Source organism: Pelobates fuscus, chromosome 8, assembly GCF_036172605.1.
Source record: "Pelobates fuscus isolate aPelFus1 chromosome 8, aPelFus1.pri, whole genome shotgun sequence".
Lineage (NCBI taxonomy): Eukaryota > Metazoa > Chordata > Amphibia > Anura > Pelobatidae > Pelobates > Pelobates fuscus.
Window position 1 is genome coordinate 17902524 of NC_086324.1, and position 24348 is coordinate 17926871.

Consider the following 24348-nt stretch of genomic DNA (forward strand, 5'->3'; position numbering starts at 1 on the left):
GGCTGCTTGTGGAATTGTGTGTGGATGGATATGTCACATTGTGTATTTGGTAGTGTGTGTATGTGTGGGGCTGTTTGGGGTATTGCATGTGAGAGGCTGCATGTGGGGTTGTGTGCATGTATGTGGATTGTTGGTGGTGGTGTGTTTGTGCGGACTGTGTGTGTGGGTTTGTATTTTTTGTATGAGGGGAGGGTTATTCTGCAGCTCTGAGGCTTCCCTGGGTTCCAGTGAGGACCAGGCTGACCAGGTACAGCTCAAGGACAGAAGCTGCAACAGGAAGCTGTGGGCTGCTTTACTGCAGTGTGGATTACCATTCATAAGTGCTGGGAGGAAGTGATCCGAGATCACTTCCTCTATGTGCTCCAATGCATAAATTGAGGATTGTTCATCACCACCTTTTCGTATTATAGATATCTGAAGTTTCATTGGGACTCCTGACAGGCCAGAGCCTGTTTGGCTCTTGTAGCCTTGAGTGCCGTACAAAGGCACCTCGAGTGCCGTGCATGGCACTAGTGCCGTAGGTTGCCTACCCCTGTTCTAGAAGATAGTATTAATAATTACCAGTATTGTATACTATAAATATTTAGCAAATTCGAAAACCATCCATGAAGTAGCTTGAGATGCCTACTCAGTTAAAACCTTATTAATTCCGTTGTGTTGTCCTATAGCAGGGGTCCTCAAACTCCGGCCCCCCAGATGTTGCTAAACTACAACTCCCATGATTCTCTGACTTACATAGATAGCCAGAGAATCATGGGAGTTGCAGTTCAGCAACATCTGGGGGGCCGGAGTTTGAGGACCCCTGTCCTATAGTAATGCTTGTGTTTTATTCATCTCTGGAGCAGAACCAAGTTTAGAGAAACAAGATATCCAAGATGATGATGACGGGGATAGTGAGTTGGATCCACTGGAACGCTCTGGGTTTCTTTTTGGCGGTTTGATTCATGATATCCGACGACGTTACGTTAACTACTGGAGCGACATTAAGGACGGTCTAAACAGTCAATGTCTTGCAGCCGCTCTCTTTATCTACTTTGCTGCCCTCTCCCCTGCCATCACCTTTGGAGGTCTCTTAGGTAATTATTATAGCAGACTATTTTCACTCACTCGCTACAAATGTAGACAGGACAAGTCTTTATAAGAAGACATGACGGTGTGAAATGTCTTAAAACCTCTTAACGAGACTTTCCCATACATGTTGAATGAAGGACACCAAGATTATTCATGACTGACATGGCACTGACTGTGAATTTATTATAATTGGCCAGGGAACAGAATATTTTAGGTAAAAATACGCTTGCTGGAAATTAGGTCAGTTGGAGAGTTTTTTCCAATTTAATTATTTCAGCCTAAAATTTGCAGCATCCTTGTAAATTCTCTACAATTGCTAGTTGGATGAATAAACTTAAATACTTACTCTCAATATGCCTCATGGTATCTGGCTGGTCACAAGTGCTGTCATTATTAATGCAAACTGAATGTGGTGTACTGTACTAAGCAATTGTATTTTATTTGTGTGCACTAATTCATATAATATACCTGTGCGTTACATTAAATGGAATGAATGGAGATAAATTGAAAATGAGCGTGATGAGATATTATTGGTCAGTTTGTGAAATAAGTCTGTGTTTCTATACCCCTTTTTAAGGGGAGAAGACTCAGGGTCTTATGGGGGTGTCGGAGCTGATTGTGTGCACCTCGGTGTTGGGTGTCCTCTTTTCACTGCTTGCTGCACAGCCCCTGCTCATCATTGGGTTTTCTGGGCCTCTGCTTGTGTTTGAAGAGGCATTTTTTAAGGTAAGAAAGCACATGCTACATTATAAGCTAGGATACCAATTCACACCCCATGAAAATAATTTTCAAGAATAGCATAATGATACCTCCTCCCCTCGTCCTGTCTTGGTTGGAGTCCGCCAAGGCTCCGTCCTTGGTTCCCTTCTATTTTCTCTTTATACTGCCTCTCTTGGCAAACTTATTACCTCTTTTGGATTCCACTACCACCTGTACGCCGATGACACCCAGCTATATCTCTCCTCCCCGGACCACCCCCCTGCCGTCCTGCAACGTGTCCTTGCCTTTCTTCCATCTCCATGACTGGATGTCCTCCCGCTTTCTGAAACTCAATCTCTCAAAAACTGAGCTCCTTGTCTTTCCTCCTTCTAATACTGATCCTCCTCTTTCGCTCTCCCTTCAAGTTTGTGGTACCAACATCAGTCCATCCTTGCAAGCTCGCTGTCTTGGCGTCATACTTGACTCTGGTCTCACCTTTGAGACTCACATCCAGCATGGTGCCAAATCCTGTAGATTCCATCTTAAAAACATAGCCCGCATCCGCCCCTTTCTTGCACCAGATACTACCAAGGAGCTTGTCCATGCTCTAGTAATTTCCCGCATGGATTATTGTAACCCTCTCCTGATTGGTCTTCCCAATAGCCGTACTGCACCCCTACAGTCCGTAATGGACGCTGCTGCTAGATTGATTTTCCTCTCTAGTCGTTTCTCTCACACCTCACCCCTCTGCCAGTCCTTACATTGGCTTCCTGTATGCTATAGGAGTCAATTCAAGGTACTAACTCACACCTATAAAGCACTGAATAACTCTAGCCCCTCTTATATCTCCTCACAGATCCATAGGTATGTCCCTTCTCGGTCTCTCCGCTCTGCCCGTGACCACCTCCTGTCCGTTGTCCGCACCCGTACGGCCAACTCGCGCTTGCAGGACTTCTCGCCGGCGGCTCCCTTCCTATGGAATAGCCTGCCTACCGCCATCAGACTCTCCCCTAGTCTTGCATCTTTTAAGAAGTGCCTTAAAACCCATCTCTTTAGGAAAGCTTATGGCCTCCAAGACTAACCCCTACCTCACATACCTGTCTCTTGCCCTCTCCTAAAGGGCAGCCAACCTTATTTGATTGCAAATTCCTGTCCTAATGTGTTTTACACCCTACCTCCTATAGAATGTAAGCTCGATTGAGCAGGGTCCTCTTCAACCTATTGTTCCTGTAAGTTTACTTGTAATTGTCCTATTTATAGTTAAATCCCCTCTCATAATATTGTAAAGCGCTACGGAATCTGTTGGCGCTATATAAATGGAAATAATAATAATAATATTATGTTGACATCTGTCCTTGCATTGTCTTTACACGCATCCCATGATTCCTCTTTCAGTTCTGCCAGGTTCAGGATATCGAATATCTGACTGGCCGCGTGTGGATCGGATTCTGGCTGATCTTGTTTATTCTGGTGATGGTGGCGGCTGAGGGTAGCTTCCTTGTTCGTTACATCTCCCCATTCACACAGGAAATCTTTGCCTTCCTCATCTCTCTCATCTTCATCCATGAGACATTTTACAAACTCTATAAGGTGGGAAGTGGACCAGGGTCTTGTACGTAATGACTGATACATTGTACCCTTTGTATGTTACCCCTGTAAGTAGTCACCTTCCAGAAGAGCTTAATTTACATGTTTTACTATTATGTATGGATAGATTGATAGATTGATAGATAGCTAGATAATGGATGGATAGATTGATAGATAGATAGATAGATAGATAATGGATGGATAGATAGATAGATAGATAGAAATGCCAGTTATAGATAGATAGATAGATAGATAGATAGATAGATAGACAGATAGATAGATAGATAGATAGAAATGCCAGTTATAGATAGATAGATAGATAGATAGACAGATAGATAGATAGATAGATAGATAGATATGCCAGTGATAGATAGATAGATAGATAGACAGATAGTGATAGATAGATAGATAGACAGACAGATAGATAGACAGATATATAGCAGATAGGCCATTTAACTCAGCTGAAAATGTAGATAGATAGATAAATAGATAGATAGATAGATAGATAGATAGATAGGCCATTTAACTCAGCTGAAAATGTAGATTGATGGATAGACAGATAGAGGATAGATATATAGATGGATAGATAGATATATAGATAAATAGATAGATAGAAAGATAGATATGCCAGTGATAGATAGAGATAGATTGATAGATAGATGGATGGATAGATGGATAGATAGACAGATAGATAAATAGCAGATAGGTAATTTAACTCAGCTGAAAATGTAGATATATATATATATATATATATATATAGCTAGATAGATAGATATATAGAAATGCCAGTTATAGATAGATAGATAGATAGATATGCTAGTGATAGATAGATATATAGATAGATAGATAGATAGATAGACAGATAGATAGAAATGCCAGTTATAGATAGATAGATATGCCAGTGATAGATAGATAGACAGACAGATAGATAGCAGATAGGCCATTTAACTCAGCTGAAAATGTAGATAGATAGATACATAGATAGATAGATAGATAGATAGATAGATAGATAGATAGATAGATAGGCCATTTAACTCAGCTAAAATGTAGATTGATAGATAAATAGATATATAGATAGATAGATAGGCTATTTAACTATGCTGAAATGCTGGACCTGTTCAGGTTAACACTAATTTTTATTAAGCCGAATTGCAATCTATAGCGCTATCTCCCATAGTAAATGAGCAATTTAACCACAAATATGTTAAGAGAAAAAACAATCTCGACCAAACAATGTGCTTGGGGGCCTATTAAGTTATAAATAGTTAAATTATGGCCAGGCTGTCCTGGGTCATTAATAGGAAGCTTCACACCTATTCACCTGACTAGTCCAGCTCAGAAATACCAGGAAAAAAACATTGTATGCTTTGTGTTTTTATGGCCATTGTTGTCGGAATTCTATTGCTTAAAATAGGGAATAATGGGGTACGTTGGTGCCACCACACCTTCGCTGTCTCTGGGATAGTATATCTATTGAAGTTTATGGAAATAAGAGACAAGGCTTTGCTTCTTCTGTGCTGATGGTGAGTTTATTTCTGTAGAACAGCAAAGCAAGCTGCTTCACAGGGCGACATTCAGCAGGTAACTTCCCAGGATGGATGGTAATGCAGTATAGCAATAATCACAGAAACAGCACAGAGCTTTATAGACAGAATCAATTACTTACACAGATTACATTACCGTGACGATATACTAATATGCGAAAAGCATATTACAGACCATTTATCACTGTGACGAGATAATAATACACTAAAGGCAAATTATAGAGTATGCTTTCACTGTGACAAAAGAATGTGGGAAATCAGGTAGAATTAGTTAAAGGGACACTATAGGCCCAGGTCTCTTAACCCTGCAAAGGTAATTGTTGCAGTTTTTAAACTGGCACTAAAGTTACCCTTTAAGTAGAGATATGACGTCACAGTAACAAACATGATTTTAAATCAAAAAGTTGTAGAATCCGTTATTTTACATAAGGAAAACAGGACGAATAAGTTAGCTAAAAGATTATATGAAATTCAGTAATATTTAACAAAGGTCTGACCTTTGCTACAAATCCTAGATATGTGTTTAATATATCTCTCTGATATTATTGGTGACACACAACAAATGTCCTTTTATTAATTTATTTGGTACAACCTTAATAATCCTACTACAATTACAATCTCATTATCAAAAGCAACCACAACTACTCTCATACACCTTGATTCTGCGTCCCACAATTGTCACTTAATTTCACTATAACTGCGTTTCCCTATATTGATGGAATCAGGATGTTTTCCGTTCCTCTGCCTTATTTACACAATCAAGACTTTGTGGGATAAAGGTAGTTTTTTCGTTTGCATTGACTCCTCAGGTATTCACAGATCACCCCTTGCTCAGGATATATCCCTCGGGGGGAAGTCGAACTGCTGCTTTGGGACCCAGGATGCAGCCAAACACAGCTCTGCTCTCTCTCATCCTCATGTCTGGAACGTTTCTCATTGCCTTCTTCCTGCGCAAATTCAAGAATAGCCGTTTCCTTGGAGGGAAGGTTAGAGATACATAAAGTCACTGGGATTTATAGATTGCTGGCTCTTCTCTTCTATGTATCACAAGCTTCTCCTGAGAGTCTTAACAATCCTGATAGTGCGCAAGTAGACTGTGACTGTCTGTTTCCTTCATACATCTCTCTTTCTGTTGTTTTCCAGGCTCGACGAGTTATCGGAGATTTCGGGATTCCCATATCAATCCTAGTAATGGTCTTAATTGATTACACCATAACCGACACATACACACAGGTATCGTTTTATATCTAAATATCTCATACTCAGTTTATAGACTGGTTATACCATTCTGAGAATGACGTTTAAAACACTCACACATTTGCTATTACAGAGAACGCTGTGAGCCTGTTATTGTAATGTTGAATCCATTGCTTTGTTCAAAACCTCGTTAGAACCTAGCTAGAACACCAAACTAAAATTTCGACACCGTACCAATAGTGGGGGCCAGAATTGGACAGATTAGTCTGGAAAACTGATTTTTGCATTACGCTATTCAAAATAAAGCCAAATCCCCCCCAGCAGGACCCAAAATGTTCTCTAGCCATTGGATGGCGCTAACGTAACACTGGCGAGATGGAATTCCATGTGCCATGGCCCGTCCAGGCTTGCAATGGCTAGTATCATTTAAGGCCTTGCTAGTAGACTAAAACTAGACATTTTAAGCTCTAATAATAAGTTGTCCTGAAGTTTGATTTGTACTGTAATGTTTGTCCTAGAGAAGATTGCATAGGGTCATTGGATTTGTAATTCAACAAACAGCTAATGGAGCTGGTAAGCTACTTATAGACAGCGGCTGCAATTCCTGTTACTCCAGGATTATAGAGTCTCTAATGGAAGAGTTAATTTATCATTTATCACATGACTCAGGCGGTGGTTTATCCTTTCACTTCTCTCCTCTGATAGAAACTGAACGTGCCGTCAGGTCTCTCTGTGACCTCTCCCAGTAAACGTGGTTGGTTTATCCACCCCCTGGGGTCCACCCGTCCATTTCCCCTCTGGATGATGTTTGCCTCAGCAATTCCAGCTCTCCTGGTTTTCATTCTTATCTTTATGGAGACACAGATCACCACGTGAGTGTGGCCCTATCCTCGGTACAAGAGCCAGACCCTGCAATCTCGTTCATTTCTGACCATTCACATAGAAACTTCATGCTAGCGGAAATCTCTAAAGTGACAAATTTGATGTTCATTTTATTTTATTTTGGGGTATAATAATAAACTTAAATTCCATGTTTTTGGCAAATTTAGACCTTTTGAGGGTTATATTTTTTTTTTTAACAGACACCAGATTACTCCCAAATTAACTTGGCACATTCAGCAAACATCTAAAAAATAATTTCTGAACTGCGTTAAGTTCGAAGCATTGTAACAGTGCCCTGGCGCTGCCCAGCATAATCTGCCAGTGTTTTAGCACGATCTGAGAATTTCCTTGGTCAAGGCAGTCATCCACACTGGGTCTAGTCTTCCCAGAGCTCATTCATTGACTGAGTGTCAACTGGGTACTCTCAGCCTGTTAGTCTGTCAATGACTGTCTGTCTTCAATAAATCGCCACTCAGCTGCTCCAGACCAAAGCAGCGCAGGCTCCTGGCAGGACCCAGGGAAGTGTCAAACTATCTCAATGTGGATTGACAGATCACACTGCGTCGATGCCAGGAAACTTCTGCCACTATAACTACTACAGTGGGCAATAATGATTATGATGTGCTGAGCCTTCCTTGTGAAGTTCAAAGATTTTAACAGTTTTCTGTAATTCAAAATCCAAACTGGAGAATAAACCAGGCTGTATTTCTCTGTAGACATTTGACTGTGCCTCCAAGTTACTTTGATTTAAAGGTGCACTCTGGGCACCATAAGAACTTCACTCTTACATCAAGGGATTAAACCGTTCTCAAAATGTTTAACCCATATTGAGCCTCTAGGTTCTATTTCAACCACCCATCAGGTGACATGCGGCTTCTGATCAGCTGACACTCTAAAATGGTGACTCTCCTTTCATAACATTGGCTTGAAAAGAAATGCAGCTTTTTCAAACCAGTTTTATGAATGGGAAGACACTGGTTGGCTGAGAGCGTCAATAAGTGGTGCTCCGTCTCGGTGGCACAACACGCTGAGATTTCAGAAGCCGGATGCCATTTGGGATTGTGAAGATCGACGCTAGAGGCTGTCTTAGAGGATAACCCCTTGGGATAAGAGTGCACCCGGGGATCTCCTAGCACCATTCATTTAGATTAAGAGTTATGGTGCCTAAACGGTTTATTTAATATCTGCAATTTTAGATAAACTTCGGAGTTTAGTGAATAATTCTGCAAGTGAGAACCATTAGTATTTGTTCTGCTATAGGCCGGTTAATCTGCTAATTCACAGAGATGTCCATTATGTGAGTGCTGCATAGTAACATGTTCTCATCTTTCTGTTTGTTTGCTGTCTGTGGACCATCCTTAGTCTGATTGTCAGCAGGAAGGAGAGGAGATTACAGAAGGGAAGTGGCTTCCACTTGGACCTGCTGCTTATCGGTTCCCTTGGTGGCGTGTGCGCTCTCTTTGGGCTGCCATGGCTGACAGCGACCACTGTGCGCTCTGTTACCCACATCAACGCACTGACTCTTATGAGCAAAACCGCACCTGGAGAGAGGCCGCGGATTGCAGAGGTCAAAGAGCAGAGAGTAACTGGAGTACTGATTGCAATTCTTGTAGGTGAGAGTAATTGAAGTACTGATTGCGACTCTAGTAGGTGAGAGTAATTGGAGTACCGATTACAACTCTAGTAGGTGAGAGTAATTGGAGTACTGATTGCGACTCTAGTAGGTGAGAGTAATTGGAGTACCGATTACAACTCTAGTAGGTGAGAGTAATTGGAGTACTGATTGCGACTCTAGTAGGTGAGAGTAATTGGAGTACTGATTGCGACTCTAGTAGGTGAGAGTACTGATTGAAAATATACTAGGCCGGAGTAATTGGAGTAAGAATTGCAATTATACTAGATGAGAGTAACAGGAGTACTGATTGTAACTCTAGTAGGTGAGATTTTCCGCTGTGCTAAACACTTCGTTCTCCAAGATGTACAGATAAGTTCAACTCACAAGTTTCTAGAATGTAAGCTCTTTTGATCAGGGCTCTCAACACCCTCTGTTCCTGCGCATCCAACTCGTCTTGTTGCAAATACAAGTCTGTTAGTCCACCTATTGTACAGCGCTGCGGAATTTGTTGGTGCTTTATAAAGAATAATAATAATAAAAATACAGAAACAAGAGGTAGTGAGGCCTCAAATGAGCTGACAATATAAACTGACTACTTATTGAAATTCAGAGTAACGTAGACGCCAGCTTAGATGGAATTATAAGGGTTTGACAGTTGTTTACATACGACTTGTGTTTTGCATTCCATTCACTTTCATTATGTTTACACAACCAATTCACAGTCATTCATCTTTCACTGCTTTGATGTAGACAGTAGACTTTCTGGTCTGTTTAGTTTCATGTCTTCTCTGATATATAGATTCAGGACATTGCTGCTATTACTGAAAACACCTTTACAGGTGGAAAAAGCAAAACTTAGCCTTTTAGTTAACCAGGATTCCCATCAACCTCACAAAGCAGAGTTAGAATAGGTAAAATAATGGCTAAGTTGTCTGTGATTGGCATTCTGGTTGAAGATGATTATTTTCTACATCATTTATTTTATAAAGTTCTCTGCAATGGCTATGCAGAGAACGAGAACATGATTTCAGGATATTCCCTGGCGGCCTGGCCCATCCCTGACAATTCTCTGTTTAGTAAATAACCATGAATGTCTGGATATGATGCAGATTTTTTTCACCAGTCACAAAATGGCAAAATAAAAGGGTTCAATTAAATCGAATGGCAAAATAAAAGGGTTCTATCAAATCGAATGGCAAAATAAAAGGGTTCTATTAAATCGAATGGCAAAATAAAAGGGTTCTATAGTGTTAGGAACACAACTATGTATCCCTCCCTGGCATGTAAAAGGTTAAAAACCCTTTGTTTACTTACCTGATTCAGTGCCGATGTCCCTTGGAGCTGGGCCAGCGCTCTGCCTCCTTCAGCGTCATGGTGAGCACTGGGAGTACATTAGGCCCTCCTCATCGGAAAACATTGACTCAATGCTTTCCTATGGGGAGTTTACTGATGCTGGATGTCCTCATGGAGAGCGTGAGGACGTCCAGCGTCAGATGACCTAGAGTCCATTTGTTACGGTTGCCTCCAGGCTGGCTGGAAGTTGGACCGTAGAAATGGATGCTCCTAGCGCTTACCAAAGGACCATCAGCACCGCAGCCACCATAAGCACTTCAGACTCCACGAACCACCGCTGCTGGGCTGGTATCTCGCCGTCTGCTCTGCGCCCTGGACCTACGACCAGGCTCCAGGTTCCAATAGGCGAACCTCTTCCTTCTGTCGAGCGAAGCAGGATCAGGAACCAGAGCTCTTACAAGAGCTCAGTAGCTAAGGGAGTATGACGAGCATAGCAATCCCTGTAGTGATTATAGCTGTCCCCTACAAACATGAGTCGAGGCTACAAGTTAGAGGGTCAGAAGAGGTCTGAGGTGCTGGAACACCCAGCCTGGTTTTTATTACCATTTTGAAAATACAGGACCACCCACAGGGCGGGACAAAACAACCAATCATACACGTACATCATTAAAACCACTCCCAGTAATTACACACAAAATCCTCCCCTATGTCTGTGATATAATTATGCTACACAAGGGATTAACATAATTATCACAGACAGTAAAAATACAGTTTTTACACAACATTCATAACTCCCAAAATATACATCACATTCGCATAAAAATACATATTCACAATCAATCCATTCAGGGGAACAACATACTCAAAAATCATACGAATTGGACCAGGGGTTCAGAAGTTAGTACAAATGTGCATTTGACCTTCTGGAAGCATGGTTTTACAGGGCCCTCTATCCTGGAGACAATGGGGGGAAGTAATTCAATTATCCAGGACTAGAGGCAGACTCCATTAACCACATGGTTGCAAAACAACATAAAACACTTTAAAATACATAAAGTCACATTTTACACATAACACACAGACATTTCACATATCCCCAGATAGCTGGGATCTGAGCGCACAAAACTACCGAATAGCGCGCAGATCCTATTCACACAGTTCAATTGCCATGGAGCTAAAGTCTTTCCCATAGTCTTTCATTATATGAATAGGCTCCATGGCATAGCCATCTGGGGTATCACCGCTCACACAGGGCCATAGTCATAAGGAAGGAGGCTGGCAAATAGGCTTCTCCACAATCCAGGGAAGCAGGGCAATTTTTCATTTAAAGGGCCAGTTACAAATAGCGATTTGTAACACATCTCCCCTTTTGGAGGGAGACTAACCAGGCACCTGACCTTCTGTCGGTCAGTGCCTAAGTTAGTCTCGCAGCCCACCCACAAATAAACATTGGCAGAGAAGCCCCCCCACAATAAATAGTACTGGCCTGTAGGTCCCAGGTTGTAGGGTAAACATGCAGCACTTGCTGCCTTCCTGGTGCAGCTGGGCAAATAGCTGGTAGTACTTGGGGGGCAGAGGCCAGCGGCACTCTGCCCTGGTGCCAGCGCTTCTGCTGGGGGAATTGGGGCATAGTCCTGCCCGGGGGCAAAGGGAACTGTTAACCCTGGGCCCAGGTTAGAAGTTAGCTGAGGAGGGGGGAATTGGCTTACCTCCTCCTCCTGATACTCCTGCGGCCGTTGAGAAGGGAGGTCGATGCTCTCCGCTTCTTGTGGAACATGCTGCGGCTGGGGAGAGAGACCGGTTGTCTCCTCTCCCTGGAAGGCACACTCTGGCTGGGGAGGGAGGTCGATGCTCTCCCCTCCCTGTAGCTGGGTCTGTCGTTGGGGATCTGGGCCGCCTGCACAGCATCCCTGTAGGGCCGGTAGAGAGACTGCGGTCCCATCTCTACCTGCCTGCTGGGGGTCCTCCCAGGACCAGTCTGTGAGGCCTGCTGCCGCGGGTATCTCTGCTTGGGGTTGGGGAAGGAGACCGGTTGTCTCTTCCCTCTGCACGGTGCACTGCCGCTGGGGAGGGAGGTCGCTGCTCTCCTCTCCCTGTAACTCAGGCTGCCGCTGGGGAGGGAGGTCGTTGCTCTCCGCTCCCTGTAACTCACCCTGGGGTTGGGGATCTGGGCCGCCTGCCCAGCATCCCTGTAGGGCCGGTAGAGAGACTGCGGTCCCATCTCCACCTGCCTGCTGGGGGTCCTCCCAGGACCAGTCTGTGAGGCCTGCTGCCTCGGGTATCTCTGGTTGGGGTTGGGGAAGGAGACCGGTTGTCTCTTCCCTCTGCACGGTGCACTGCCGCTGGGGAGGGAGGTCGCTGCTCTCCTCTCCCTGTAACTCAGGCTGTCGCTGGGGAGGGAGGTCGTTGCTCTCCGCTCCCTGTAACTCACCCTGGGGTTGGGGATCTGGGCCGCCTGCCCAGCATCCCTGTAGGGCCGGTAGAGAGACTGCGGTCCCATCTCCACCTGCCATCAGAGGTTCCTCCCAGTATACCTCTACGATATCCTGCCAGCTGAAGGGCTCTCGACCTGGCTCTGCTGCTGTGCTCTCCTGGGGTACCTCTGGATGCTGTGGAGAAAGGGGACCGGTTGTCTCTTCCCGGGACCCATTGATGAGGTGCTGGTACTTCCACTCAAGGTCCCATTCGATGGTGACTAGGTACCGCAGATCGGCCTCTAGGTTAATAGTTCTAGGGAGACCCAGCTTGTCTTCCCGGTCATCATACAGGTCCCAAAAGCGTGAATCTGTAGCCCTACCAAAGTCATCATCGTCCATATTCTCCCAGAATAGATCAGGGCCATTGTAATCCCCACACTCTGGGAATTCATACTCAGCCATCTCTGGAACAAGCTGAGTCGCGTACCACTGTAGCGCCTGGTATGCGGTGTCGAGCCACAGTTCGTTATATACTAGATACTCTAGTTTAGCTACCCACACTGGAAGGGGTTGTTTGCCCAGGAAGGGCATCCGCTCTGCCATTCGAGCCCGGATTTGCTGCTCTCTGCTGGTACTACGATCCCCTCGCCAACGCTGAACTTCCTGTAGGGCTTCTTCCCACAGCTCAAATCTGGCCTCATGTCTGTACCCACACATCTCCTTTTCTGAGACTTCCCAATCTCTCCAGGATAGGAAGCTCTGCAATCTGTCGAGGAACCTCTCCTCCATTTCAACTGCTGTGCAAGGACTTGCCGGCTCCATGCTGCTATAGGTAGGGACGCTGCGCAGAGGCTAGCGTTGCCCTCAATAACTCTCATACGATACCAGTGCTGTTGGGGTGCTGCTCCTTGCGCTAGGACGCCATCCCACCGCTTGCCACCAAATGTTACGGTTGCCTCCAGGCTGGCTGGAAGTTGGACCGTAGAAATGGATGCTCCTAGCGCTTACCAAAGGACCATCAGCACCGCAGCCACCATAAGCACTTCAGACTCCACGAACCACCGCTGCTGGGCTGGTATCTCGCCGTCTGCTCTGCGCCCTGGACCTACGACCAGGCTCCAGGTTCCAATAGGCGAACCTCTTCCTTCTGTCGAGCGAAGCAGGATCAGGAACCAGAGCTCTTACAAGAGCTCAGTAGCTAAGGGAGTATGACGAGCATAGCAATCCCTGTAGTGATTATAGCTGTCCCCTACAAACATGAGTCGAGGCTACAAGTTAGAGGGTCAGAAGAGGTCTGAGGTGCTGGAACACCCAGCCTGGTTTTTATTACCATTTTGAAAATACAGGACCACCCACAGGGCGGGACAAAACAACCAATCATACACGTACATCATTAAAACCACTCCCAGTAATTACACACAAAATCCTCCCCTATGTCTGTGATATAATTATGCTACACAAGGGATTAACATAATTATCACAGACAGTAAAAATACAGTTTTTACACAACATTCATAACTCCCAAAATATACATCACATTCGCATAAAAATACATATTCACAATCAATCCATTCAGGGGAACAACATACTCAAAAATCATACGAATTGGACCAGGGGTTCAGAAGTTAGTACAAATGTGCATTTGACCTTCTGGAAGCATGGTTTTACAGGGCCCTCTATCCTGGAGACAATGGGGGGAAGTAATTCAATTATCCAGGACTAGAGGCAGACTCCATTAACCACATGGTTGCAAAACAACATAAAACACTTTAAAATACATAAAGTCACATTTTACACATAACACACAGACATTTCACATATCCCCAGATAGCTGGGATCTGAGCGCACAAAACTACCGAATAGCGCGCAGATCCTATTCACACAGTTCAATTGCCATGGAGCTAAAGTCTTTCCCATAGTCTTTCATTATATGAATAGGCTCCATGGCATAGCCATCTGGGGTATCACCGCTCACACAGGGCCATAGTCATAAGGAAGGAGGCTGGCAAATAGGCTTCTCCACAATCCAGGGAAGCAGGGCAATTTTTCATTTAAAGGGCCAGTTACAAATAGCGATTTGTAACACCATTAAACTCCCATCTGGTAGACAGGTGCTGGACGCTGTCTTTGTCCTGTCTAAAACTGTATTATTTTACATTGCAGGACTAAAGGGGACAGGGACACTGCACCCAGATCACTATAATGAGATGAAGGGGTGTTGTCCTTTAATCCTCAAATTGGCAATCTATTATAATAATTTTTCCAAACCATACATTTTTGCCCATATTTTGCAATTTGGTCTACAATTTACTACCAAAACTGCGATCAGAAATTCAGACCCCCGAGTCCGCACACAAGGATAAGTATATATGACTGTAGTGTGTATAGTGGATGCAGAGTGTGTGTATATTGAATGCAGTGTTTGTTTGTGTAGTGGATGCAGAATCTCTGTGTAGTGAATGCAGTGCGTGTGTTTGTGTAGTGAATGCAGTGTCTATGTAGTGAATGCAGTGTGTATGTAGTAGATGCAGTGTGTGTGTTTGTGTAGTAGATGCTGTGCGTGTGTGTGTGTGTTTGTGTAGTGAATGCAGTGTCTATGTAGTGGATGCAGTGTGTATGTAGTAGATGCAGTGTGTGTGTTTGTGTAGTAGATGCTGTGTGTGTGTGTGTGTTTGTGTAGTAGATGCCATGTTGTATTTGTTTCATGGATGCAGCGTGTCTGTGTTTTTGTAGAGGATGCAGTTGTTTGGCCAAACATTTTAAATTCCCTTTCCAATTCAGGAAATATACATTGAAATTTAAATCATTTTCAAGTATCAAGTATGTCTCATTTCCAGAGCAGGGAAAAAAAACAGACTTTTTCAAATTGAAATCAGTCAATCAGAATGCAGCATTTTTTCTTACTGGATTATGGTGAATTCTTGCTCAATACAATGGTCTGTAGGTATGGGAAAACATGCTTGGGTTAACGTAATAAATATGGAGGAGTCACCATGGGAACCAATGGAATGTTCCTGACATTGAACACATAGTTCCAGAATAGCCCATAATACACCTGGCCCATTTTTCCGTGACACTAACCTTTGTTCTGTAGACGTTATACTGAACTGTGTTCTTTGTTTCGATGACAGGGCTTTCGATAGTGATGGAGGAAATGTTGCGTCAGATCCCGCTGGCCGTACTCTTTGGGATATTTCTCTACATGGGCGTGACGTCACTGACCGGGATCCAACTCTTCGAGAGACTTCTCCTCATTCTCATGCACCCCAAACATCATCCAGATCACCCCTATGTGGTCAAAGTGAGCAGGGATCAATATTTGTACATTCTTAAAGCATCACGAAGATGTGTTTAGCCATTTTATATAAACATGACGGACATACATGACTGTATACATCTGTGTCAGAGAGAGAACGATCCCATATGTACATAAGCAATAATCTATTATTTATAGAGCTGTGCCTGGGGATTACAATCTAAAGTGCTGGAGCCGCAGTTTGGTAAACATTTAAATGCCTGTTTAAAAGAAGCTCTATTGAATCAGCTGTACATTAAACATATAATAATAGCTGCATTACAAAGATGAGTGTAAACATCACTGCGGCGCGAGTCGATATGTGACTTGCAAAACTTACACGAAAACAGCCAGATTGGGCACAAATTCTCAACTCTGATGAATGTGAATACCCCTGATTATATCATTGGAAATAACCCTGTCAATATCTGATGGAAATTGTCATTGTCTAAAAATCCAAGTTGTAGTAGTCCCTACTTTGTCTTATGGAATCTTTGGATTATGTTAGAATTTTAATAAAACCCAACGCAGTCAGCACCATTATTTCATGAATATAATATATTTATTAAATACCGAGAACTGACAGAGCTGCTTATCTGCGGATGGTGTAGCCCAGGGGCATCATGGGAGATGTAGTCCAAAACATCTTGAGTGCTGAAGGTTGCCTACTCATGTTGTAGCCTCATGTATCATTCAAATTGTATGTGGTTTCTTACAAGCATTTTTATGTTTGTAAGAAATGTTTGCGAGGCCATATGCTAGCTTTTACACATTTACAGTGTGATTTGTGCTTGAATATTTTTCAGATGCTAATTATATGTTCCTGATAAATACAATATTGTTTAGATTCTGTTGCACATGAGAAGCTCAGTCTTTTTTTCTTTATCTGAGGATATAGCAGGAGTTTACATAGACGTTTGTCCACCGTGTCTGCCTGATTCGGACTCTAACAGAGTGAATTCTTGTTTGCAGGTGTGCACATGGAGAATGCACCTTTTCACCTGTGTGCAGCTCTCCTGCATTGTGCTTCTCTGGGTAGTGAAATCCTCTCCAGCATCGCTAGCCTTCCCCTTCCTCCTCATCCTGACGGTTCCGCTCAGACGCTTCATATTGCCGAGATTCTTCCATGAGAGAGAGCTGAAGGCTGTAAGTTCCAACGTGTATTTTTTGCTTTCTAATTACTGTCTATAAGCTACGTTCCCATACCCGACGATTGTTAAAGTGCAGCAGGCTTCTTCTCCATTTCAATTTCCTATTCTTGTTTTTTTATAAATATTTTTTATCTTCATTCATGAGCTAAATCACATTCTGCCTATCACTTCTCATGCTTTCCATATTTTAGTTGGATTCCGAAGATGTTGAACCAAACTTTGATGAAGATGGTCAGGATGAATATAATGAGTTGCACATGCCGGTCTGAGGACTGATATCTTAATATATTCTACTCTCCGTCTCTCGTTCCATTTTGTTATGGAATTCCAAGTCTGCCCTACACTTTTTCATGTCTGTTTCTATCCAGAGGGCCAGAGATCCTTCATCCAACAATCTACTCTTTAACCTACACATGACTCCTGCTACCTGTTACTCATGTTGAACCTTTTCTGATTACATTCTAACTCAGTCACGGGTGAAAATTAGACAAATGGAACATTATAGCCATTATAACATGATGATCTAAAAGACAAAACTGGTCCAGTGTCACAACCTCCAGATTTCGTCATACCATGCCAAATATTACTTTGTTTCCAAGCAAGACCAGCTTGGCCCAGCTCGCAGATATGTACTTTAATTAGAAACTGATTAATACACCCAGCTGAAAAGGATGTGGTGGCAATCCACCGGCGCACACCTGCCATTTAAAGGGACTCACATGTTAAATCCAACAGGTTTAACGGACTTGAAAGAATGTTCTTGTAAACATTGTAATAATGAAAAAACCCTTAGCATATGTAATATGATAATGTTTTGTTTAGAGAGGTAGGGATAGGAGACACTAAGAATTTAAACCACGGAGAGGTATCAATGCATTTTTTTTATATTTATGTTATCTTAATTTGGGCATCCACTTAGCATAGTGTGCCCTCTTTTCCTTGGTGGTCCTCTCTTTCGCTAGTTGTATATGATGCTTATGATGTAACAGACTTGGCTGTATGCTGACAGACATGAGCTGGATATTGAGCGCTGTATCTATGAAATGTAAGTGATGAACACTTCCAAGATTGTCCCTAAATGTAAATCAGATGGTCATCAGAAAAGCATCACCCTCTGAAAATAAATCGATGTCAAGTGATGACACAGACAGTGTATGTACCTTCTTATCACTTTTGTTTTAGAGGAACCCAGTGCTGGAAACATTTTTAATATTATGCATAGAACAACAGCACTCTGCAATTTGCATTGAGACCTTCAATACTTGTTTGTTCTGTGCGGAATGCAATTAGTTTTTTGACTGTTTCAGCATTGACCCGTTCACAGTAATGCACATTCACACAGCGTGTAGTGGAACGGAGAAACCCTGTTTTGGGATTTATTTGCTAATTTAGCATGAGCCCCATCTCAGTGTAAGTTATCCTGTTATCCCGCTGTGTTCGCACAAATAAATGTGTCTGTTGGAGTGTGATGCTGTGACTGACTGAAGACTCGGAGCTTCCTATATCTGCTCTGCTAGCATAAAAAAATTCAAATAAATGTACATTTTTACCATCTTTTATTCTGCTTTGTATATATATTTTTTAATATATCCACATTGACAATTATAAATACTACACTACTTGCTCTCAGTACGTGCACACAAACCACTATAAAATGTACAAATTCCACGCGTTCAATAACATGTCTCTTTCCTACATACTAATTCTTCAATTAATTATTTATGATCCCTATTATGTCTTTGGAAAATTATTAAGCATCCAAAAAAATGAATACAAAGAAAATCACACAATACTTTAAATGAATGGGCTAGAGAAGGCTACAACTTCGTATTTAGTCCAAAAAGAATAATAGACCTGTATAATATTATATATTATAATTATTATATTCTATATTTTGCGCATTTTTCTTACATATATTTTCATGCACATTACCAAAGGTTAACATAACCCATGAGGTTAATCTTTATTACCATAAACCAACCAATATTTGGCATCTATATTTCTAATCCAACCAGTACCCCGACCAAGCCCAATTGCAATACACACCTATCTGTCCATACAGGGATCATGCAAAATGCTTTCTGTGCGAAGCACCACATGGGGCTCATAGGTAACCCCCTATTAAATCACATCATTGGCTGCGAGCAAGGAAACATTGCCAAATAGTTTAATACTAATTTGAAATAAATAGTATGAACATATCCATGAAGAAAGTGCACAGTTTGTATCACATGTGCTTTATCCTGTTGTATCAAATTGCTCATATTTGTCTGCACAATAACAGATTTTATTATTGCGAACTCTTTTGAAAAACATTATAGTGTGTATTTTTGGTAGAAAAAAATGATTCATTCTGTATTGTGTCAGGCAGGACTTTACGTTGCTGCCCAGCACTTCCTAATCTTATTGCGTTCCAGATTGTGGTAAGGCGCTATATGATACACCATAGAAACACTCATTGAGCTAATATATAATGTCCATTATAAATCTCAAATTATCTGGGATTTATTCAATAAACTGGAAAATATAGAGAATTTGATACAATCATTTCAAATAATGGAATATGATTCAGTTATTTTTGGATACAATTTATGATTTCCTTGTCAATTCTCCCCAGTTTCTCGTAAATAAACCCCTGTCCCTGGTGTGCATTTGCTTTCTATCGATGTGAATGTACACACTATCAAAATCCAGACTGTGTCATAGAACATGAATCCAGGTAAACTCATTCTCATTGCTGTGTCTGGTTCCGTGTTTCATTCGAATGTCGTAACACGTTTTGAATGTAGTGGTGAAAAAACGTTTGTTACTGTTCACAATATATTTAGAAGATTGATGGTATATATTTATGATGATAAAAGTGTTTTGTGTCTTTGTCAATGTCCCAGGCCTCCCAGAGAAATAGTCTATGCGTTCATTGGGGGGTGAAGACGTCAGATGTTCGTGTGGACGTCTGGGAGAAGACAGAGCTGCTGTCCCAATCGGTGTCACTAGGTGCTCCCAGAGAATCTGGTGGGGACGCCTCACGCTTCTCTTTCCTTGGACCCAGGGCTGCTTCTAGCTTATCACAGCGTTCACGCACCTGCAGAGTGCAATATATCAATCAAGACAGATATAAGATATTACAAATATTTATATAGACCCAACATATTTTGCAGCACTGTTCAATAGATAAAACAAGACAAACAATTAATTCTAGTTAAACATGTTTGACATAAGAGAACAGTAAGAGAAGAGGGCTCTGCCCAAACAAGCTTACAATCTAAAATGTTATTATAAAAAGAGATCTTAAAAGGACACTATAGTAACCTAAACCACCTCAGCTCATAGTCCCTGTCCCCCTTAGTCCTCCAATGTAAATAATTGCAGTTCTTGAGAAACTGCAATGATTACATTGCAGGACTAAGACTGCCTCTAGTGGCTGTCAATCAGGCAGCCATTAGAGGCCCTTCCTGGTGGCTTTTGGTCACCTGATGCTGGATGTCCCCACACTCTGCATGAGGACATCCAGCTTCACTTAATCCCCACAGGAAAGCATTGCAGTAATGCTTTCCTATTGGGGGGGCCTAATGTGCTTGGAGAGCAATAACAGAGTGCTATTATGGTGAATAAGGAATTGCCATGAATAAAGTAACAGGGTTTATTAACTAATATGTAAGTTGATGGATTGACAAATGACTTGGTAATTTTAGTGTAAAATAGAATTTTTTTGCGGCTATGCAATGTTGAGTTTTTTGTATAGATATAACTATGAAACTTTGCAATAAAGTGTTAATAAATCATATCTCCATATGTCTTGATACCATAAAGAAAGAAAATATTCATATAAAAAAAAACACAGGTAACAGTTTACAGACATTTAAATTAAACATGACATGGAAAGAGGTAAATGGACAACATATTCTTCCCTTTTGTTATCATCACTGCTCTAAACTGTGCAAAGTCTGTTTCACCCACACACACAGAAACTGGAGAGAGAGCTGCCTGCAAGTCACCATAAGCTGACTTAAATCCAACTCTAACCCTATTGAGAGGGGAGCAGGTCAGGTGTAATATGCCAGTTTGGGAATTGTGTAATTCATTGTAAAATCCAAAAATAAAAGGTTTTACTTATTTGGAGTCCAGCACCAGCAAAGCTCCTGAAGCTGATCCTTCGCACCCATTCCTGCCGTGACTGGGGCAGCATGGTGCATGTGCAGGTTTCTCACGGAGAACCTGTGATTGGACCATATTTTTGAATCAGAGCGCATGTGTGCGATCTGTGATAGGAAGGGGAGGGAGGATGAGGGAGGGAAAGGGGAGCAAGGAGGGAGAGGTTTTTTAAAAAAAGAAAATGAGCGACAAAGGTAGGTGGGAGGCAGAACCCACAGGAGGGAGAGTGGGAGAGGAAAGGTAGCACGCTGCTTGCAAGAGGATCATTTTCACGTCTGTTGTCAAAATTATGTGCGCGCTGACAATGGGCAAAATTTATGCACAAAATTGACATTAGACAGCCCAGAACAGAGCAGAGTTCCGGGTTGCCAATGTCACGTGTGCTGCGGGTGCAACTAGCCCCCAGCACACAATTAGCAATGATTCAGTATTTAGCACAATAACTCACAATTAGCAATAACTCACAATAAGCAATGACTCTGAAGTGGTCATGGTGGCTAGAGTAACCCATTAACAAATTGTGTGAATTTAAACCTGCGATCTACTCTTCGACCAGCAGAAGGCACTGCTGCTTATTTTAAACCACATTATCTTGTTAAACTGAATGTTCCTAATCCTTAGATTTTGCAGAACTAGAAAAGATAGCTCTGCGATGGCCTACGCTAGGCTGTCCTGGCACACTGTCAATTATTGAATCCCCACAATGCAATGCATGTGTTCCTCGAGGGTACACACGGCACTGTGCTAAGCACTTTTCAAGCAGAAGCCAGCCTGTTGTGGAGATAAGCGTTTTTTATAACTTACCTCTGATGCAATACTCCCAACAAGGGCTCTAGAAGCATTTACTGGGACAATGGAATGCAGAACTGAGAGTTCTACTTTAAGTTTCTAAATGTGTCTACTTGTATGCAACATTCTCCCACGGCCGGTTCTGATATATGACTATAAATAATAGTGCTAATTGTGGTGTTTGTTTAGGGAAATAAAACTACCGGTAAGTAAAGCAATAGCAAAAATACTTTCTGGTTAATGTACTTTAATTAGCAAACACAAAGTTTATAATAATGTGCAAAATGTTTGTGTACGTTGGGGGGGATTATCCTGCGTATAATTGCATGGATTCCTATTTTATATCATTTAGTGTTGCAGCAGTAACAACATTTCTGAGCAGCAAAATATGGTCAGTCACCAAACATTGGTATCTATTCTGACAACTGGACAAAGGCAATAGAACATACTCTACTCATGGTCCAAGTGCCTAAACATTGTGTACACTTTCCTTTATCGTTTTATTGTACATGGGTATAATATTGGTAGGTAAATACACCTCGTTTCTCAAACTTTCTCAAACTTTGCATATATACTTAAATGTTAATGCAGAACCAAAAACACATGCACGTTCTTCACTAATGTGTGAACTGTCAGAAAACAACAGTGAATTCAAAGTCAATTTTAAACATTGGGTTAAAAATAATTGAAATGAAAACTGTTGACCAATTAGGTAATTTGTTCTAAATTTTGAATTTTCATTTGAATTCACAAATTGCTGGCTTCTAGCTTAAAGGACCACTATAGGCACCCAGACCACTTCAGCTTAATGACTGCTATGTTTATGCTTACTGCTATGTTTATAATATGGTTAATCCAGCCTCTAGTGGCTGTCTCATTGATAGCCGCTAGAGGCGCTTGCGTGCTTCTCACTGTGAAAATCACAGTGAGAAGATGCAAGCGTCCATAGGAAAGCATTGTAAATGCTTTCCTATGAGACTGGTTGAATGTGCGCGCGGCTCTTGCCGCGCATGCGCATTTAGCCGAAGAGAAGGCGGAGAGGAGGAGGAGAGCTCGCTGCCCGGCGCTGGAGAAAGAGGTAAGTTTAACCCCTTCCTCTCCATCCAGCCCGGCGGGAGGGGGACCCTGAGGGTGGGGGCACCCTCAGTGCACTATAGTGCCAGGAAAACGAGTATGTTTTCCTGGCACTATAGTGGTCCTTTAAGGTAATGCAAATTTGGGTTGATAAAATATCTATCCATTAATCTGCGTTCGTGCCCCCTTCAACCACACCTTTAACCAATATGCTACATTTATAGTATGTGACTTAGTTTATTAAAATAATGTATGTTTACTGGCTGTCACTTACTGTATCAATCTGCCTGATTAGAGATGGACGGGCCTCCAGTTCTAACTGCCAATCAGAGTTCAGGATTTGCTGGTGAAATCGTTCTAAGTCTAGCTGTCTTTTAAGTTTCTCTACCTTCTCCCGACTCTCTGGTCCTTCCTCCGGAAGTAACTGTTGCATGTCATTGACATTGCCCTGAAGAACCTGCACTTTCTGGTTAACGTCCTTCACTTGTAATTCTAGAGCCTCAGCTCTACCAGCTCTCCAGAGCAAAAACATCATGTACTCCCTCATGTCCTTCACTTGAGATTGAATTTCCGGGTCACCTTCAGGAATATCTCGAGACTCACTCCAGTTTTTACGTTCTTTAGGAAGGCCGTTCTGGAATTCACTGCTCAGGCACACTTGAGGGGCTTGTTGGGTGTGCATGTTGTCCTTATAATATGTTTCATGAAGAAAGATCCATTGGTTTGCTAGTTTAGCTGTTACCAGACTCTCCTCAAATATATCTTGGATACAGTGCATCAACAGAGTTGAGTGAGATGGTCCATGGATTTGCTGAGACTGCTCATGGTTTCTAGCACTTAGCAGAAGGGCCCAAGTACGCCGGTGGTGAAAAAGCTGTCGAGTCGTAGCGGCAATGTTAGTCGGGGCCAGAGGAAACTGTAAACCATTGGCTGGCAAAGCATCTCCCTCATCATTCACATAGAGGTTGTCGCAAAGTGGGAATACAACGTGATCATCAAAAGAGTTCTTCATAGAGCGTAGATAATCCACGTAGGACAAGAGCCAGGAAAGGTAGTCCCGAAACTGTCCTTCTTGGTCTCCAGAGATGTTTCCATCCTTCACAAAGTTCTCTATGTTCTTCCAGCTATCCAGCTGTGTCTTGTGAACTTCAGAAAGCAGACCTAGCACTCTCTGCAGAGTCGGGAGGTCAAAGTTCACACGACACTTGTGAACTTGATCCTCAAAAAGCCTTAGTTCTTCCCGTAGAGACTCGTACAATCTGTCCATCCTAAATTCAAAATGTAGTATCTACTCCTAGACCTTCAGTCATTTCTGTCAATTTTAGATATGGTTTTTACCAATGTCTCTCAGCTTCCTTGACCGGATAGTCTCTTTATCTCAGCACTGTTACTTAACATGTATCTTGTCACACAGTGTTTCTTGTCCCACGGTTATCTTCTCTCACTTAGTAATTTTTACACAAGTCCTCTTTTTGAGTTAAGATTATCCTTTTGCAGATACCTTGTCCTTAACTTGCTTTGCCTCTCTCTATCCCTCTGTCACTAATGTGTCCCTCTCAGTGTACAGACGTCTCGGGCTGCT

General features: G+C 42.3%; 2 protein-coding genes across 4 annotated transcripts in view; one reads left to right on the forward strand and one right to left on the reverse strand.

Moving 5' to 3' along the window:
• SLC4A3 (solute carrier family 4 member 3) overlaps nucleotides 1–18264 on the forward strand; it is a 48221-nt gene extending 29957 nt beyond the window's left edge. For both annotated transcript variants that reach the window (XM_063429341.1, XM_063429340.1), the window contains 10 exons: nucleotides 846–1076; nucleotides 1649–1797; nucleotides 3166–3360; nucleotides 5711–5887; nucleotides 6045–6134; nucleotides 6804–6970; nucleotides 8343–8593; nucleotides 15437–15606; nucleotides 16573–16746; nucleotides 16943–18264. In XM_063429341.1, coding sequence (XP_063285411.1) covers nucleotides 846–1076; nucleotides 1649–1797; nucleotides 3166–3360; nucleotides 5711–5887; nucleotides 6045–6134; nucleotides 6804–6970; nucleotides 8343–8593; nucleotides 15437–15606; nucleotides 16573–16746; nucleotides 16943–17020 — 1682 coding nt within the window. In that variant the 3' untranslated portion in view covers nucleotides 17021–18264. The remainder of the gene's footprint in view (nucleotides 1–845; nucleotides 1077–1648; nucleotides 1798–3165; nucleotides 3361–5710; nucleotides 5888–6044; nucleotides 6135–6803; nucleotides 6971–8342; nucleotides 8594–15436; nucleotides 15607–16572; nucleotides 16747–16942) is intronic.
• A 976-nt stretch (nucleotides 18265–19240) lies between these two features.
• On the reverse strand, nucleotides 19241–24141 carry LOC134570641 (uncharacterized). 2 transcript variants are annotated; one of them, XM_063428576.1, is made up of 2 exons: nucleotides 23041–24141; nucleotides 19241–19833 (listed from the first exon to the last, which is right to left on the reverse strand). In XM_063428576.1, exons 1-2 carry the CDS (start codon nucleotides 24031–24033, stop codon nucleotides 19666–19668), a joined length of 1161 nt encoding a protein of 386 aa, XP_063284646.1. In that variant the 5' UTR covers nucleotides 24034–24141; the 3' UTR covers nucleotides 19241–19665. The 2 variants fall into 2 exon arrangements, with proteins under 2 accessions (XP_063284646.1, XP_063284647.1); XM_063428577.1 differs by having other exon boundaries at nucleotides 19720–19833; nucleotides 23027–24141.
• Between the last annotated feature and the right edge of the window lie 207 nt (nucleotides 24142–24348).